Source organism: Nematolebias whitei, chromosome 13 (assembly GCF_014905685.2).
Source record: "Nematolebias whitei isolate Nwh7 chromosome 13, NemWhi1, whole genome shotgun sequence".
In the NCBI taxonomy this organism is placed as follows: Eukaryota; Metazoa; Chordata; class Actinopteri; order Cyprinodontiformes; family Rivulidae; genus Nematolebias; species Nematolebias whitei.
Genome location: NC_056510.1, coordinates 11895120 through 11914987, shown reverse-complemented (window position 1 = coordinate 11914987; position 19868 = coordinate 11895120). Strand labels below are relative to the sequence as shown.

General features: G+C 39.5%; 1 protein-coding gene across 2 annotated transcripts in view; it reads left to right on the top strand.

The window, feature by feature from the left end:
- Nucleotides 1–1661: 1661 nt before the first annotated feature.
- The window catches only part of LOC119419529 (neuropilin-2), a 138475-nt gene continuing 120268 nt past the window's right edge, over nucleotides 1662–19868 (top strand). For both annotated transcript variants that reach the window (XM_037686863.1, XM_037686864.1), the window contains exon 1: nucleotides 1662–2241. In XM_037686863.1, coding sequence (XP_037542791.1) covers nucleotides 2166–2241 — 76 coding nt within the window. In that variant the 5' untranslated portion in view covers nucleotides 1662–2165. The remainder of the gene's footprint in view (nucleotides 2242–19868) is intronic.

Genomic DNA, 19868 nt, shown 5'->3' with positions numbered 1-19868 from the left:
AATCAGCAGCATGATATAATCAACAGCATGAGATAAACAGCAACATGAGATAATCAGCAGCATGAGTTAATCAGCAGCATGAGTTAATCAGCAGCATGAAATAATCAACAGCATGAGTTAATCAGCAGCATGACAATCAGCAACAATAGATAATCAGCAGCATGAGATAATCAGCAGCATGAGTTAATCAGCAGCATGAGATAATCAACAGTATGAGTTTATCAGCAGCATGAGATAATTAGCAGCATGACAATCAGCAACATGAGATAATCAGCAGCATGAGATAATCAGCAGCATGAGTTATTCAGTAGCATGAGATAATCAACAGCATGAGATAATCAGCAACATGAGATCATCAGTAGCATGAGATGATCAGCAGCATGAGATCATCAGCAGCATGAGTTAATCATCAGCATGAGATCATCAGCATGAGATAATATAAGCATGAGATAATCAGCAACATGAGATAATCAGCAGCATGAGTTAATTAGCAACATGAGATAATCATCACTATGAAATTATCAGCAGTATGGATAATCAGCAGAACAGATAAGTCACATATCACCAATGAAAGTGGCATTACAGTGCTTTTATTTTCTTTCTTACAGTGATTATTCTGGTTAGGGATTTATGAGGATGGATTTCAATGAAGCTTTCCAACGGTAATTTTTAGATATAGCTGATTAACTTTCAGCGTGAATACAATTCAAGATGGCTGCCAAAGCTAACTGATATTAGCCAACATAAAGAGCTGTTTTACAGACGCTGAGTTGGGATTTGGTGTGGTAGTAGCTGAGAGTCAGCAGCACTAACGCATCACAAAGGATCTGTTTTTAGGACTTTGCCATATACTAGTCAGCTCTGCCTGTTTGTTAGCAAAATATCTCATGACGCGCTTGACATATTTTATTCACACTTCCAGAAAGTAACCACAAACTAGTAACTTCTGGAGTTATTTAAATTCAAGGCGGTAAATTAATCAAGGCAAAAATAACTCGGCCTATTTACAATAAGGCAACGTATTGATGTGGTAGTAGCTGAGAGTCATTCACTACTCGTGCTTTGAGTGTAACGTTTTGAAATGGCATGGCACATAACTTTGTATTGAAGGGTTGAGCACAACAGCACAGCTGCACATTCAGTACGATGACTTTCATAAAAGGCTGTTCTCATTTAGAAGCAGTGTTTCCTGACAGTCCTGTAAAGTTTAAATATGCTGATTTCTCTGTTTTTCTTCGCCCTTTCTTCAGAAGGTTCAGCCGACTGGAGAGTGTTTCACATCCAAAATATTAGTAAAAGGAAAGAATGAAAGAAATTCAGCAGAAGATGTAAAGTGGTGAGAAATGATCAGGCAAATAAAAAGAGAGGGAGCTGAAACTGCTCTTTAATCAGTGAGAGGGGTTGTACTGTAATCCGATCCACGCTCATGCGCACCGCGCGCACGCACACCCAGTCAGGAGGCAGGGGGGGAGTGGGGGGGGGGGACGGCTGAGTGAGCAGTCCTGCTCGCTGCCACAAAGCCGGCGGAGCTCGGAGGGGAAGGTGCGCGCTGCCGGAGCCCCACGCGCAGTCTGCGCGTGAAGAGGAGCAGAAACGCAACCACGTTTATTCCTCCCCAAGCCGTTTTACGCGCGCAGACTGGACCTGCTTCTCACAGGATGTCATTGTTTTTGCTCAAGATGTAAAAACTGTTGGAGCGGCAGATTTAAAATCTCATTTAAAATAAAATAAAAACTGCGTCTTTTATGAAGAAAGTTGTGGAGGACGTGACTTTTTTAATTTTTTTTTCTTTGTAGTAAAACTTGTTTTAGATATTCCTGATGACAAACTCTAATTTCTGGTTACTCTGAAATTACCCACGCGCGTTTTGACTGTCGGGGTCTCTCCGCGCTGCGGACTCTGCGCACCGAGATGGATTCCGCGGGACGCAGACTGTGTTTACATCGGACATTACTTTGCTTTCAGAGTAAACGTGCGTTTTGTGCACATTAAAGGAGCAGCGTGCACATGGTAGTTTCCCCCTTGGATCGTGGTCTTTGGTTGTGTTAGGGGAGAAGGACTGTGGAAAAGAAGACGCGAGTGGGACTGCAGCTCTGCCTCAGAAACAGGAGGAGAGGAGGTGTTTTTATCTTTTTATTTTTATTTCTCCACACCAAGAGGAAAACATGGATTTAGTCATATGGTTCTGTGGATGTATACTCCCGTGTCTTTTGCCTTCAGCTGTAAAAGCAGAGGAAGTGGGTAAGTTTGACACCTTGGCTCCCCGAGGAAACATTTGGCTCAAACTGGAAACGGAACACTTTTTTTTGGAGAGTTTTATACAAAAACTCAAAATAATTTAGGTGCAGATCATGAAAATTGTATTTTATTATGGTTGTCATGCTCCCTTGATCCACTTTATTTAGACACTTTGTGGTGTGAGAGATTACATTTCAAAATAGACTGAATCAAATAACACGTGATCAAATAAGAATATACTTTAAAGAGGTAGTTCAGATATTTTCAGCAGCCTGCATGGTGTTTTCATTGTTCCCCTGATGCTCCCAAATCGTCCTGTCATGGTTTTGTTGACAGAGCATCAATAATTCTGCAACATCTTTAAAAAAAAAAGCTGCACTGTTATATGCAGTTTTATAGGTTTTTCCTGTTTATAAAAAGTGCTTAGTTTTCCAAAAAGCTTAAACAAATATTTTTCAAACATCTCTGAAGGGGGTTCTTGTTGCGCAGAGAGGTGGCGGACATTGTGACCCGGCTGCTGTCTGTCAGCTCCCACGCTCCAACTGGGTCCGTTTCTGCCTCTTTTACTCACTCCGGCTGAGTGTGAGAGAGAGACAGACAGACGTGTAACCTCAGCTGAAAGCTATCTTTGTATTTTTTTTATGAGCAGCTACCAGTGACAGAACCAGCGCAGGTTGTGTATTCATCACAAAATCACACAATGGGTGCGCGTCTTTTAGCGCATTCATCTTTACGCACAAGAAGAGTCTTGGATAAAGCTGTGCAGCGAGTGTGAAAAAGGAAGACATGAGAGGAGTATCCACGGAACAGTTGGCTCTGCTCCAGGACTTTTTGATTTAGGAAGACTTTTTGCAGATCTTATGACTTGGATTGAGTGTTTTCCTGTTTTAAATAGAAAATAACAGAAAAGTTGCAATTCACAGATGAAACGGGTGTTTCTGAAGAGCCCAGATCCTGTCAAAGGTTGAGGTCAGGCCACCTCCAAATACTTAAAATTGTAAAAAAAAAAAAAGATGCATAATTTTCCAACATATAGATCTTGCCAAAATTGTATCTTTATCCATTTTAACTGAACTTCTTGTTCAAGGACCTTAACTCTCTTATCTGTACTGAAAAGCGCTATCAAAGAATACATTTCATGCCTGTTGATGCTGTTGCTTTATGATAACAAAATATCTGCTGACAAGAAGTAAAATATACTTTTTGTGTGATGAGGACTCCCTCCAGCTTCCCCTCCAGCTCTCCCCGCCTGAACACACATTCTCAGCTGTAGGGCTTTGCAGGATGAAGCTTCCTCAGCACTAAACTTTTATAGATGCCTCCCCTTTGCTGTCTCCCCAGAGATGAGACGAGGAAAGCACAAAGAGACGGAGAAGTGCGTCTATATAGAAGGAGGCAGGAGGGATGGAAGTACAGCAGGAGGATGGAGGAGAGACAGAAACGAGAGAGGCGGCAAAAAGAAGGGAACCAAACGGAAGAATCATTTTTAGCCTCGTTGTTTGATCCTGTTTCTTCATTCTGTTTGATCACAGCTGTGCCTGGAAGGCAGATAAACGGACATAATTGGCCACTCAAGACCAGCTGTCTGCTTCTATAGTCTGAGCTGAAAAATACTAGATGATGAAACAGGATCACCACGAAACAGAGTTACAGTCTGCGCTGGAAATAAAATGTTCACAGGTAGCAGAAAGGGCTGGTTTGACATAGTTTTTTTTTTTTTAAAGAAATCGTTATATGTCACCAAGAATAGTAATTTAATATAAATCTGAAATAGAAGGAGAGGAACTCAATAGATAAAGAAATAGTTGCATGAAGTTTCCACTGTTTTCGGTTGTTCTATAAAAATTAAAAAGCAGCAAAAATAACAATATATTAACTATAAAATTATGACAGGGGTGTCTAAACGTTTTCATATGTGGGACAAAACTAGATGAAAGGACTCGTGGGCGACAAAAATTTGACTTTAACTCTCAGCGTGAACAATATTTTTGGCGAAAAAGCCAAAGTTTACTAATTTTGGTGGAGAAAGAGTTTGAAATTGTTGTAGATCCAAAACATTAAAAGCCTCATAAGCTTTTTTTAAATTTTTTAAATTAAAAATAATTTATTTATTTGATTTGTTGGGTCCATGTTTGTTGGTTAATTTTAGTCTGTTCTCAGCAATAAAAGCATAATTTGAGTAAGTGTCCTTTGAAAAGGGGGGTCGATCAGTCTTTTGGACCATGGACGGCCCAAAAGGCTGATCGAAGTTCTGAAAAACCGTCCAGCAGTCACTACAACAGATTCATAGAAGGATTGATAAAGTTGATCAACTCGTATGTAGATGACACCACGTTATATTCATTTAAAAATGTCCAATTTCCCTCTTGATGATTTTATCAACTTCCATATTTAGCCAAGTTTTATGACTCATTATCCAAAAATCTCCTTTCTGGTAGAAATTAGTAAAGGTTTTTGGTGCTTGGTACCATGAAGTGAAAATGAAAAGATTACAGCCAAAGGTTTGTATTTTGCTTAATATTACTCGTTTTTAGGAGATTTTTTTCTTCCGTTTTGCTGTTAAACCTAAACATTATACAAAAAAGGATTACCAACAAATTTTTAGAAAGTCTGCATCGACCTCTTAAGCCCGCTGGACAAAATGATACCATCAGTTGTGGACCGCACAAAATCACTCCAAGGGCCGCAAATGGCCCACGGGCCGTATTTTGGACACCAGTGCATTATGAAAAACTGGAATCCTAATTATTGAACTTCCTTTATTCCTACCTTTTCAGTTGAGGTGCTTCCTTTGCGTAGTAATTAAAATGTTACATTAGTGTAGTCCTTTAAGCATCGGTTGGCTGTCAATAAGCCCAATCATTTATAACATTTGTTCACTTAATAAGGTTTTACCTCCATTTTAGCTCGCTGCTAAATTAAACTAAGGGTTTAACATTCCTTGAAGGAATGCATATCGTTCGCAGGCCTTTAGAGTTTTAAACTAAAGTTGTTTGAGAAATGATGAAGTTGTAGCCGTTCTGGTCAAACCTTGTAAATATCGTCATGCACACTCAGAGCACGTGTTGTGAATGACTGTCAGCTACTACCACATTAGATATTAGCTCCACGTCTGTGGAACCTCACTGAAATATAACCTTTTTTTGTGTGTTTTCTAATATCAGTTGGCTACGGTAGCCATTTTGAATCGAGTTGGCTCTGAAAGTTAACGACCTGACGTGCATCCAGTGATTATTTCCTGCAAGTTTCGTCAACAATTCAAGTTTTAGCACAAAATCTGTAAAATTCACTAAGTTATGACCATTTTGTGAAGACAACTTCCTGTCACAAATAAATGTTTAGCTTTAAATATTGCTGATATTTCGTAAGTTTGTATCTAACGGGGCTTTTTCTTGTACTGTAATGTGTTTTACAAAAATCTTTAGTGCATGTGAAGTTGTTGAAACTGGCTACATTTTACAAAAAGCAAAGAATCACTTTTGCTTCTTTATGTGTTTCCACTGAAATATTGTAATTTTCTCTCACTGTGCTCTTTATTACTTCTGCAATGCGCTGATTTACTGATAGGAAATGATGAAACAAGATGTATTTCTAACGCTTTACCGTAAGGAGTTGTAAACGTTCCTTCCAGTTTAGCTCACTGAAACGCTTTACTTGTAAAACAGAAAGCAGATGAATGAGAAGAAAACAGAGGAGAGTTAAAGAGGGAAGGAGAGCAGAGAAAGTGAGAGGCAGGGAGTATTATGGGGCATTAAAGTACGGAGAGGGAAGCAGCTGAGTGTGAAGCAGTAGTTGAGTGGAGCCACCTGCAGAAAACCAATCCAGATTTATTCCTGCCTTCTGCTGTGCACAGGAGGGTTTCTGCCTGAGGTATAACATTAAATAGACTCTGATTATGACACCCCCAAGGTAAAAGATTCACATTTACGCTGGCTCATAATGATGGGATTACATCACAATTAAAGGAGCCCTGCCATTAAAGGTAACACGACACATGTTGCTTCAGTTTTAACACAGCTAGATGGGTTTCCATCAAAACCACAGAACAAATCTGCAACTGTTTTACTTGCAGAGCAGCAAAATCCTCTTAAATGGGCACATTTAAGGTTGTTCTTTACAACGAAGGTTTGATTTCAGCCAGGTGACTCTTAGCTGCAGATCTTTCTCAGATTTCACTTTAATTATTCTGCAGGCAACAGGTGTTTTCCACCAGGTTTGAGGATTAGGAGTTATCCACACTCATCTGGTGACTCAGATGATGACTACACATGGATTTATTTTTTATTTTTTCTCAAAGACATTTAAATTTAAGGTTACTGCATGTGTGGTAAGAATGAACATCCCCTGCTGCCTTTCAGGTTTTAAACTAAAATATGCAAGCTCTGTCAAGATATTTTAGCGCTCAGAGAATATGTTGAGGGTGATCCCCAGCTACTACTACTCTAATAGGGGACTTTTTATGAGGCAGCCCCCCCACCCCCCCCACACACCTAAAAAGGGTCTTACTCTTCAACTTTAATGCAGCCTGAACCTCAAAGTGTCCCCCCACAAATTATATATCTAAACAACCGGCTCGGCAACGTGATGTGTGCTATTACATTTATTGGCACTTCGAGTTACCACGGCGACGTAATTGGGGACTGCCTGAAGGCAGCCACCTATTATTATCCACCTGAAATGGGTCTTGCTTCTATCAACTTTAATGCGGCCCTAACCGCAATGTGTACCCCCACGAACTTTATATCAAAATGACCGGCTCGGCACCGTGACGTGTGCTATTACTTTTATTGGTATTTCAAGTTACCATGGCAACAACATGCAAACAAAGTTGCCATTTTTCTCATTGAAATTAACTCTAAATCAGCCATTTTTATAGATATTAAGCTGAAATGTGGTTTGTTGATAGCTGAGAGCAATGCACAAAAAATACTGAATTCAAATAAAAAATCCAAGATGGCCACCAAAACTAATTTTAAATAGTTTAAACTCTGCCGTTTTTACACAGAGAGATGAAATTTGGTCAGGTTATACCTGAGAACGTTCCACATCACATATTGAATTGAAGATGGCCTCTAGCTTCTTATAAGAAAAAAAAAATACTGTACCTCATTGACTTCTTTGCCATACCTAGCTGAAATGTGGTGTGGTGGTAGCTGAGAGCAAACCAAAATACATAGTACTGTCAAATTAGAATTTTAAAATGGCCGCGATGTGGCAGTCCCTGTCAAAGTTTCTCCAGGAACTTTCTAGTTGGGGACTATCCACCTGAAAAGGGTCTTACTCTTCTGTCAACTTTAATGTGGTCCGAACCTCAATGTGCTCCCCCACAAATTTTATATCAAAATGACCAGCTCGGCACCGTGATGTGTGCTATTAATTTTATTGGCGTTTCAAGTTACCATGGCGACGTAATGTGCAAACAATAAACTACTTTTTTCTTAATTGAAAAACACTGATGGTAACTTTTCACAGCCTATAACTGCCACAGTGAGGTCACATGACCCAGAGGGAAGAAATCTCTGAACAAAGCATTGATTAATTTTTGGGGCCATTTTGATTCAAGATGGCTGCCACAGCAAATTCAGAAAATTCAAAATTGACTTAACTCAATCATTCTTTGAGATATTGAGCTAAAATTTGGTCTGTTCATGGCTGAGATCATAGTGTTGTTATATATTCTGAATGTAAATGAAAAATCCAAGATGGCCGCCTTAGCGAAAAGGGAAAAAATATGATAACTCGTCAATTTTAAAAGATACTGAGCTGAAATTTGGTGAGGTTATAGCTGAGAACACTTCCCATCACACACTGAATACAAACAATCCAAGATGGCCACCATAGTTTAAAAGAAAAAATTGTCTATAACTCTAATTTTTTTTTTTTTTTTAATATTGAGCTGAAATTTGGTATGGTGGTAGCTGAGAGCGAACTCCGACTCATAGTACTGTAAAGTAAATGGCATGGCAGTCCTTGTCAAAGTTTCTCTAGGAACTTTCTACTTTGTAGCTCTGAGCTTAAAATCTGGACAAAATATAGTTATAGACATTTTGAGTGTGTGTTGTTCATGGTTGCTCAGCTGTAGCAACTATTTGAGAGTTGACGCTAAATGCAAATCTGTTGTAAATGATTACTTTTTGAGAGTTTCACTAAAATCCATCCAGCGTTTCATGAGATATTTTGCTAAACTGAAAAACACACCACTTTGGCAGCACCAATAATCATGGCCTAATAAGTGGGATGTGCAAGGAGGTGGGAATCAAAGAGTGTTCGTCTACTAGACATCAACAACCCAGTTTGCACAGAGTGAGTGAACATTAAGCCAATTATCCTTTGGCACATTCTCCCTCTGTCTCGCTCTCATCTGTAAAAGGGAAAGAACAATTAGAGCATCCAGCAGGATCTTCTAATTACAGTTATCATGTGATTAGTAAACTGTTAGTATTCTGGTGTCCTCGCTGGCCTTTAGTAATGAGTGGACTAATTATAGAGGATGAGGAGACCAGCATGTCTCTGATTGTGTTTATACACTTGTCAAGGAAAAAATATCCTTAGATGGCAGCAGAGATCATGAAAAACCCTTCAGATTGTTGTATTTGCTCATCCTATTTGCTTTAAAATCTTCACACACAAAGAAAAATGTTCTGTGAACAAGCACAGTCCCTGGAGATGTTGCGAGGCCACAGGTTGTTTTCCTCTCCCTCTCTCTCTCGTCACGCTGAATCATCTCGTTTCCCCATTTTTTCACGGCCCTTCATCTCGTCTCTAATAGCTCTCTCTGTCTCTTTCTCCATACTCCTCTCCGTCAGTGTCTTTCCCTCACCCCGCTTAAGAAAGCTCCCTCACCTTCTGTTCTCGCCGCTCAGACACGGTGGGAAATCTCTTTACTGTCACTGACGCTTCTTTGTGTTCTTTTCCTCTTTCTGCCTATTCTCTCAGACTCTGTCAATCTGTGTTTTCTCACACTTGTTGGAAATCCATTCGCACGGCTTGTTGGAGACACGCATCCATGTGTTTCTGAGGAGCCTGATGCAAGTAGATGGTTTTCCAATTATTTAAGGGGTACGCTGGATTTAACGTGCTGATTTTTATGAATACCTTCCAACAAGTTAGGATGACAATGACAGAATCTAGCGAAATTATGCATATTTAACACATGATTTATGTTAAAATCTATAAAGATGACTATAATAAAGCTATAGTTGCTGAATCAGCATTCACACTATAGTTTTCATGTTTGATGTTTTCTCTGCTTTTTGCAATCAAATGACTTGTGAATACATATCAAAATGTTAGCTTGATGAGTAGTGTCCTACAAAATTTAATATTTGTAACTGAACACCTTTTGAATCATTTAACTTAATTAATTATTGATTAAATTATTAATTGTTTAACTTTATTTGCATTTTTTTTCCCCGTGGACTGTGATATTTGCAGTTGACATACAAGAAACAGGTGGAAGAGAGTTTAGAGAAGTGTAGGTATGTACCTGGAAAAAGAAGAATGAAAGTCAGCCATATTAAGACAGAGTAGATGTGTGTGAATGAGAGAGAGGTTCGTGGAACAGTGAGGCTACAAGGAGCAGAGGTCACAAAGGAGCAGTACTTCAAGTACTTCAGGTCCACTGTCCAGGAAAATGAGGAGTGTGGTAAAGAGGTGAAAAAGAAAGTCCATGCAGCATGGAGTGGATGGAGCAAAGTTTCAAGAGGTGTCAGCAAGAGTCAAATGAAAAGTTTACAAGACAGTAGTGAGACCATGTAACAGCTGGTATAGGATCATACATCCCGACCATGGTCTGGAGACAGTGGTATTGACAAAAAGACAGGAGAAAGAACTGGAAGTGGCAGAACTGAAGGTGTTGAAGTTCTCCTTAGGAGTAACAAGGATGGATAAGATTAGGAATGAGATTATCAGAGGTACAGCGCAGGTTGAACAACTGGGAGATAAAGTTAGAGAGAACAGACTGAGATGGTTTGGGCATGTCAGAGGAGGGACAGTGGGTGTATTGGTAGAAGGATGTTAGAAATGCAGCTGTCAGGAAAAAGATAAAGAGGAAGGCCAAAGAGGAGGTATATGGATGCAGTTAGAGAGGACATGGAGGTAGCTGGAGTGAGGACAGAGGATGCAGATGACAGAGTGAGATGGAGGAGGATGACTCTCTTTGGTGACCCCCTGAAGTGTGAAAAGCCGAAAGAAGAAGATTAACATAATTTTTCCACTAGAAAAAAAATTGGGATCTCTTCTATAGGTCCTCTGGACGGTTTCTTCTTGTTGAAACATTTCATCTTTTATCTAAAAAAACTTCTTCTTTCTGAGGGGCTGCAACCAATTCAGTCTTATAAATAACAACTTCTCACAGTGGAACTATGAGAAGGTGGATGTATGTATATAGAGCTGTTTTTGTTGGAATAAAACCTATTAATGTTCTACAAAACTCAGATTGTGTGCTGTTTTGGCAGAGTGGTAATAAAAATCAGGGATGTTTCCTCAAACAATAACTGGATAATCTTTTTTATCAGTTGGCTCAAAACCTCAAATTATTGATAACTTAATGCTTCCCCTTTTGGCCAAAATGATAAAATTATAGATGAATTCAAAAGTACCACTAACTAATTTAGAAAAAAAAAAAAAAAAAAGAGTTAATATTCATCTAGCTTTGAGAACAATGTCAGGGTGTTTTCTTTATATTCTGATGATAACTTTGTAGTTTATTAGGCATGACACAGTTTTGACCCTCAGGACCAAAAACTGCTTCTATGAAGACTTTTGATCAAATCTTGGATGTTGGAACCGGAAGTTTTTTCAGCCCCTTCCGTGCAAACAAACAGAATATTGTCCTTGCTTAATAGGAAAAACACATCAGATTTTTTTTAGGTGTTGACTTGTCGATTCAAATACTGTAGTTCTTACCTTGCTGTTGTATTTAAATGTAAATTTTTTAAACACTTTTAGTTATAATTAGTTGTTTTATTACCGTATTTTCCATTGTACACGTCACACCATCCTATAAGTTGCATCAGTCCAAATATGTCTAAAAAAGTGGAAAAATCCTTAAATGTGTCACTTTGTCATATATATCACATCTATTATTCATCACCGCTGACGTGTCACGTTTGTAACGCATCATCATTGACAACCCCGATATGTGGGCCGAACCTGGAAATGTGGGCCGGTGTTGTGCCAAAAATCGATGGGCTGCCAAATGGTGGCCGTGGGAGCATGCACATGAGGACTTTAACAAGAATTTAACAAGATTAACACTTAAAAACATTTATTAGTTTGCTCGAAATTATAGTAAAGGTGTGCCTCAGTCTACCTTTTGCTTAATAAATGCACTTTGAAGGTCAAATCATCTGTATTTCAAAACCTGATTTGTGGAAGCGGCAGGCACGTGCAGAGGGACGAGCCTCCGCATTTCTTCAAAAATTTAACAAGATAAACACCTAAAAATTATTGGTTTGCTCGAAATTATAGTAAAGGTGTGTCTCAGTCTAATGTTTGCTTAATAAAAGGACTTTAATGGTCAAATCAACTGTATTCACTTCCTTGGTGCTCTGGGAACGTGCAGAGGGAGGAAAAAAAGGAAGGAGGAACGCTGCTTGTTTCTTCAAAATTTAACAAGAAAAGCACCTAAAAACAATTATTTCTTTGCTCAAAATTATAGAAAAGGTATGTCTCAGTTGAACTTTTACTTAATAAATGTACTTTACTGGTCAAATTAGCTGCATTTCGCTGGGGCAGTGCAGTCGGTTTGATGGGGTACCAAGCAACGAGCAGAACAAAGATAGGTTCTATGGCAAGCTAAGTGTGTCACTAATAGCTGGTGAAGATTCTCAGTCATCCAGGACATGGTAATTTCAAAAAAGTTCAAGACAAAAACAATAAAGTATAAAGTAAAGTATAATAAATTAAGTCCAGTTGTTTTTGTCTTGAACTTATTTGAATTTGTCATAATAGCCACGTTTACCTATTACATGATACAACGGCATGCCTTAATACTACTACTGTTCTGCTGCCTCCTAGTGGCTGAAAATGGTATTGCTCATTTATTTATTTGTTTTCAGTCAGAATGAATGAAAACAGTCATATCTCGGCCAAAAATTGTTTTTATAAATATGGAAAAAAAATCATAAATACGTCACTTTGGCCTATAAGTTGCAGGGCATGCAAATTATGCAAAAAAATGTGACATATACGCTGAAAAACACGGTAGTTATGTGGAGGAGTAAGCAAAGCTAAAGGTTCATATTTCTAGTGCTCAGACTCTGGTTCCAAAAATATGGCATGGTAGTTTCTGTAAAATGGTTCCTGCCAACTTCAGTTCCCAACTTTTGCCTTGATTTGGTGAACGTTCAATGAAGCCCTCTGGTAGTTGATGAAACATTGACATAAGTTGCTCGGCAGAGATTTTACTGTAGAACAGCTGAAGTTTCAATGCTGTAAATCATCCTATAAACTTTAAAGACAGTTTTGACTTTGCTTCTGTGAACAAATGATCACCTTTTTAATTGACCAAAATGGTGTAGCTTATTTACCAGTTAGCTTTTGCTATTTATACTGTCCTTAATTTTCTCATATTTCCCTATTAAGTCATTGCATTGGATGCAAAAAATATTTTTCTTCTTGTGTCATTCTCAGTTTTTCCTCCATTACACACTCTTCTTTAATTTTTTTGACACATTTTGTCTTCTTTTTTAATTTTTTTTCTGGCCCTGCCATTTCTTTCTGTTTTATACACACTCTGTAGTTTTCCACTGAGATTTACCGTGGGACACCTGGAGAACACACCTGTTGGTGTGTAAATGTGTTTCCTGCTTAGTTTGTGTGGGCATGTTGAATCTTTTTGTCCAGTGAGCTTTTCTGAGTTGCTGACTTTCTCCTTTGAGCTGATGAGAGACAGATGTTCTTGCATCACTTTCTCTTTCCAACATTCATCCTGCTCTGACAACTTCTTCCTTCTGATACTTTTCTTCTGTTTTTTATCAATCCACAAAATTTTAGAGACAAAATAACTCCCCGAATCTTGAGCAAAGCATTTCAAGATGTTATTTCAGTGTTTGTCGTTTTGACAGAGTTACAACAAATTGTTTAGTTTTTGTTTAAGGAAACATTGTCTGAAGCTTTTCGGAGTGGTTGATGTTGCCCCCAAAACTGCATCATAGGTCAATGTGGATTTTGTCCTTCAGACTTTGAATCTCATTATATGAATGGTTGTTATCACCTGCTGCCAAAGGCAAAAAGCTGTATCTGTCTGTTTGTTTATCTGTAGCATTAGCAATATGGTATAATTCATAAAACACTGAATGGACTTTAATGAAACTATCAGAACGTTATCACTAGCTGTGCATCTCATACTCATAACAAAGCTAATTGACCTTATTCACACAGAAATGGCTTTACCTCAGTTGAAATGCATCCCTCCAGTGGATGCTAAGTAAATACAGGCATCAATCAAGGCCAAAATAAGGAATCTTGACTCGGTGTGCCGTTTGAATTACAGCACCTGTGTTAGTGGATAAAATGTTGACCGTCAGTTGCTTAACAAGCTTTATGGTCAGCTGGGTGAATAGCATATTTTCACTTTCGCATACACTTTTCAAACCATTAATGTGTTTATCATGGGGCTCAGTCCCATGGAAATTAAAGCAGACTCCAACACATTAGCAAAGTTGTCACAGACTAGCAAATCAATTTCTGCAGACTGGAAAAAAAAAAAGTGTCTGTTTTGAGTCCAGTCAACCTCCCTCAGGGAGGAGGAATCTGTAAGTAAGCTCAGTAACAAGGTCAGGACCTTTGCAATTTGGGCCAACAAACAATGCGCAAAGAAGATTTGCACGTGCGTTTTATCTGTATGGCACTGTGGATGGTGTGTTAAATTTTTGTACTTGTGCGTGTGTGTGTGTTAAGATATGCACATGTGGGGAAAAGTTGCTGAATAGGTGTTATCAGGATGCAATACCAAACACGGCAGAGAGCCATAAATAATGCAGCGGCCTATCTTATATCCCTGCTTGACTGCTTAGCACCATTTACTGCCGCTTATTGTATGTGTATGTGTGTGTGTGTGTGTGTGTGTGTGTAGCTGTGTGTGTGGTCTGAATTCAGGAATATCCCAGCCAGCAAATATAAGCGATGTTCAGCGGTTTGTGTTTGCACATTTGTTGTGAATATGTGGTCTAAATACAAACTCTCCCTGATGATCTCCTCATGCTTCTGTGGTTTCGGGGAAAAAAGCTGTCCTGTGTGCAAACAAGGGTCAACTGGAGGGGAGTGTTTATGAGAGGGAACAGGATGTGAGAAAGGGAATATTGTAGAGTTTTGATGTGAGACCTGCTCAGAAGAACAGGGTAGTCCAGTGCATGGATGGACCGTTAATCATCCAGTTTCTGACTGAAAGAATGTTTGAAGCACAGCTGGACGTAGCATCTCACTGAGCTGCAACTGTTGGAGAGTAGTTGGTGACTCAAAATGTATTCAGTACTGTGAGAAAATGTGCAATTTTATTCATTGCAGTTTCACTGAATTCTGAGAGTTTACAGCCAAGCATATCAGTAATCCATGTAACTTTGTTTTGTTAAATCAGTTTCTGAAACACACGGTCTGATGCTGCGTGCACGGCTTGAAAAACTGTTTTCTAAGACAATGTTTTCAGTTCCTCAGCAAGGAAAGTAGATATTGGACGGTCATAAAAGTTGTAAAATGATATTAATGTACTTGCCATGTGCATGCAATTGTAATTGGGAACTGCAGAACAAAAAGTGAGTAAAAACACCCAAAACATGTGCATTTTTTTTCTGTTGATTTTTTAATGTCCCAAATCACCCTCCAGCAGACCCAACATAGGACATGGGACACTCAGATTTATTTTAGTCAACTTCAAGCCAGTGTGGGTTCAGTCAGAGGCAGTTTGTTGCGTGTGTGATTTATTTGCAGTCTGAATGCAGAAAGGTGAACAACTCCTGCTCTGACTACAGCAGGGAGGGACGCTGCACAAGAACCGGACCGCCAGTAAGTGCTTTGGGACAGGAGAGGGACTATCCTAGTACCCACTTATTGAGAAAAGCAGGAAGAGATGGAACTAGATGGAGATGCCAAAAATGAAAAAGGTTTGACATAGTGTCAACAACTATATTTTTGAGAAAAAAAATGAGGTTTTTTTTTTACGTGGTTAATATTATAGGGCAGCACAGTGGTGCAGATGGTAGAGCTGCTGCCTCTCAGCGAGCAGGTCATCCCAGTTCAAATCCCAGCTGAGGGCATTTCTTGGTGGAGTTTGCATGTTCTCTCCGTGCATGATGGATGGATGGATGGATGGATGGATGGATAGATGGTTAATTTTATAGCAGCAAGACTGTAAGTCTGTGCAACTCAAGCAAGCAATTGAGAACCTGTATGTTACAAAACATTCTTCAACTTAATCTTTCTTCATATGTCTCTGAAGAGAAATTTGTACAAGTCAGAGTCAGAGTCAGAGTTTCTTTATTTGTCATTTACACCACAAGTGATACATGTGGTGGAACGAGATTATGTACACAGGGTCCCAGTTACATCCAACAATAAAATGTAAAAGAAAAATAGTAATACGATCTAAGATACGAACTAATAAAAACATTAACTAAAAACGTGCTAAGCACGAATAGCATAAAAACAATACACCAAACAGCAGCACGAACATGAGTCTGTGTGAGATGGATGTGACATGAAACAGATCAGCAGCAACATGATGTGATTTTTCACAGTCATTATCCTGGTTAGAGAATCATGAGTCTAACAGCCTCAGGGTAGAAGCTGTTCCTCAGTCTAGTGGTTCTACACTTAATGCTCCTTAACTTCCTTCCTGAGGGGAGCGGGGCAAAAAGTATATGTTGCATGCTGGGTGAGTGGAGTCCTTCATGATGCAGGTGGCCCTTTTCCTGCATCTGGAGGTGTAGATGTCTGTTATGGTGGGGAGACAGACTCCAACAGACTTCTGTGCAGCCTTCACCACTCTCTGCAGAGCTTTTCTTTCTGCAGCTGTGCAGCCTCCATGCCACACGTTGATGCTGGAGCACAGGATGCTCTCCACTGCACACCTGTAGAAGGAGGTGAGGACTGTGCTTGTCATGACTAGAATTACTAGAACTAGACTAGAACTAGAAGTCATGACTAGAATCACAAATAACAAAAATAGACACCTGCAAATACAGTGGTTTAGGGAACAGAAATGTAAGGACTTGAAGTGGCAATCAAAGCTAATATAATATAGTATATGATGTAAAAATAATAATAAACACACTAAAGAAAAGGCTGTTCACCAATGAATCAGCAGCAGTCACAGCCTCATGAAAAACTTCCTTAAAGAATCACTTTTTTAAGCTATATGACCATTCTTGGCATAAAGTCAGTATTTTTTGCATTCTTGTGTTGCCAATTCAGCATGTCCTCACAACATGCAGTGTTGAGTGCTTTAGCACAGCATACAAATAAGTATTGCAATCGATTTAGTTTTACATAGACACTTTTTTTTTCTCTTCAAAGCAAAAAGGTTCTCACTACCACCTCTGAGTGTCTTTGCCTCTCACTGCAGAGACTTGACATTTCACTGTGTGTGTGCACAGAGCAGATGAGCAAACAATATCAGGTCCTCTTTAAATGGCATCAAATGCACAATGATGTCAGCCATGCACTCGTGAGCTCAATTTGTGTCACTCGGGACCTCATTCGTTGGCAATAATTGTTCAAGGACTTTGCGTGGATGTCTGTGAGACTGATAGAACCCTAAAGCGAAGCAGGTGTACTCCCTGCAGTCTTCCTCACCATCACACAAGCCTTATCCATCAGACACTTGGAGGTGCTGTCTTTATTGGCCATATGCCAAAGGTGAGAGACGAGGAGGTGAGAAGGAGCCAAACTGGTGAAAAATGGAGAGACAGAGAAAAGTTCTGTGTGCATTCTGCTGAACTGAAGTTTTACTACATCGGCTTGTAGATGTGAGAAAAGAATCAACTTTTAGTGAAAGTCAAACCTTCTGTAAAACTGCCCCAGAACGTTCTTTGATGCCCAGTCCCAAAGGATAGGTACATTTGTCCATAAATGTATTTTTGAGCAATCCTCTTCCATTTTGTGCTGGCAGTTGTCTATGTAACGTGACAAAAGTGTCACCCCACAAATAACACAATTGTTCGCTTTATACCATGTGTTTTAACTCCTGCCTGTCTTCATGGAAAAACATAATAGAATGATAAAGAGCTTGGAAAACATTTCTTCTTCATTCAATCATCCTGTGGGACCGGTTCTAATCTCCTGGTTAGGGATTTTTTTTCTTGGTGTTTGTATGTTTAGTTTGTTTGCTTGCTCATACTTCTTGGTTTCTTGTTTATCTGTATTTTACTGCTAATTTCTGACTGTTTTTGTTTGTTTGTTTGCCTTCTCATTGTTTCCCCTCAGTCTGCAATGCTTGTCTCACACACCTGCCAGCCATCAGGAATCTACTCAACTGTTTTCTTTGCCAATCCTCCTTCCCAGTAGAAATAAGCTCTCTGATTTTACACCATCTTTGTTGGATTTTTATTCATAAAGCTCCTATTTAGTACTGGTGTTTTATCACCTGCACTTCTGAGTTAGTTTTCATTTATTAAACATTGTGGATTGACAGTATACTTGCTGGCTTGCTACCTGCTTTCTTGAGTCCTCATCAACCAACAAACTGCTAAAAACATTACACTTAAGTTCAGCACTTCAGCATTGAAGTCAACAAATTAACACCTCAGTTTTGACCCACTTACAGTGGTGAGATGTGCTGTAGGAGTGACAGATAGCTTCAAGGTGGAGGTGGGAGTGCATCAAGGATCGGCTCTGAGCCCCTTCTTGTTTTCTCTGGTGATGGACTGACTAACAGATGAGGTCAGGCAGGAATCCCCATGGACTATGATGTTTGCAGATGACATTGTGATCTGTGGTGAGAACAGGGAACAGGTGGAAGAGAACTTGGAGAGGTGGAGGTATGCACTTGAAAGAAGAGGAATGAAAGTCAGCTATTGCAATACAGAGTACATGTGTGTGAATGAGAGGGAGGCAGGTGGAACAGTGAGGCTACAAGGAGCAGAGGTCACAAAGGTGCAATACCTCAAGTACTTGGGGGTCCACTGTCCAGGAAAATGGGGAATGTGGTAAAGAGGTAAAAAAGAGAGTCCAGGCAGGATGGAGTGGATGGAGAAAAGTTTCAGGAGTAATTTGTTACAAAAGGGTGTCAGCAAAGGTCAAAGGAAAAGTTTACAAAACAGTGGTGAGTCCAGCTATATTGTATGGTCTGGAGACAGTGGCATTGACAAAAACACAAGAGAAAGAACTGGAAGTGGCAGAAATGAAGATGTTGAAGTTCTTAGGAGTGACAAGGATGGATAAGATTAGCAATGAAATCATCAGAGGTACAGCACAGGTTGAACAGCTGGGAGATAAAGTTAGCGTGGCCAGACTGAGATGGTCTGGACATGTCAAGAGGAGGAACAGTGCATATATTCAGGGCCTTCTCTGTAGCAGGAACAAGACTTTGGAACGAGTTACCTCTGCTTGTCAGACAGGTCCCCTCCCTCTCGGTCTTCAAGTCCCGTTTAAAAACCCACTACTATTAGTTCTACTCAGTTTAGTTCAGTTGAGCGCTGATTCAAGTTTCATTTAGTCAGTTCAGCTTAGTGCCACTTCAGATCACTTCAGTGTCGACTTTGGCCAAGCCACATCAGTTCAGTGCCAAGTCAGCTCAGTTTAGATTTGATTCATTTCAGTTAAAATCAGTGCCTTTTTCCATCAGTGCCGGCTGAATTTAACTGCAGTTCTTTCAAACAAAGGAGGCCCAGGCCTCCCTTGCAAAAGAGATGTGTGATCTCAATGGGATTTGCCTGGTTAAATAAAGGTTAATAAACTTACATTACTGTCACATTCACATTAAGACCTGATGCAGAAAGATGAACAGGTCCGGCTCAACAAACTTTCTCTCACAACTGCCACAAAAATTATGGATCAAATGTTTTTTTTCTTCAAAAATGCATACTTTTTGTATTCGGTCTCACAAAATATCCATCAGAGCAGGCTAGGTGTTGTTCTAAATTTAGTGTGTTCGGCTGAAGCGGCTGTGAGATTCTTGAATGGTTAAACACTAATCCAGGTGGTGTAGAGATAAAATGCATCTGGCTGGGTTACACAGCTCTTCATTGTCTGAATGTCACCAGGGGGGATTGGAAACAGATAGGAGTGATAGAAAGGACTGGTTGCTTCTTAGCATGAGGGAGATGGAAGCAGCGAGAATCAGACTGGTAATCATTAGTTGTTAGCAAACACGAGATATAAATGCCAACCTGTCACTCGTGTTTTGTACTTTGTTGTTAAATCTGACTGATCTAATCTGCTTCGGACTCTTACAAGTTTGGGAATGCTGAAAAATTTCAAAGCAAAAAAAACCCTCTCTATTATTTATGATTTCAGTTTATGGATGGTAAAGGTGGTAAAGTGTTTATAAGGTGTCTTCTGTGCGCATGTCGTACTCCTCTCAGAGTTGGTTTACAGTAGCTGGTCTATTAATAGCTTAAAAACATGTTTTCATGATTTGACTCTCAGTCTCACAACGCAGAGGCAATAAATAAAATAAAATGTTACAGCAT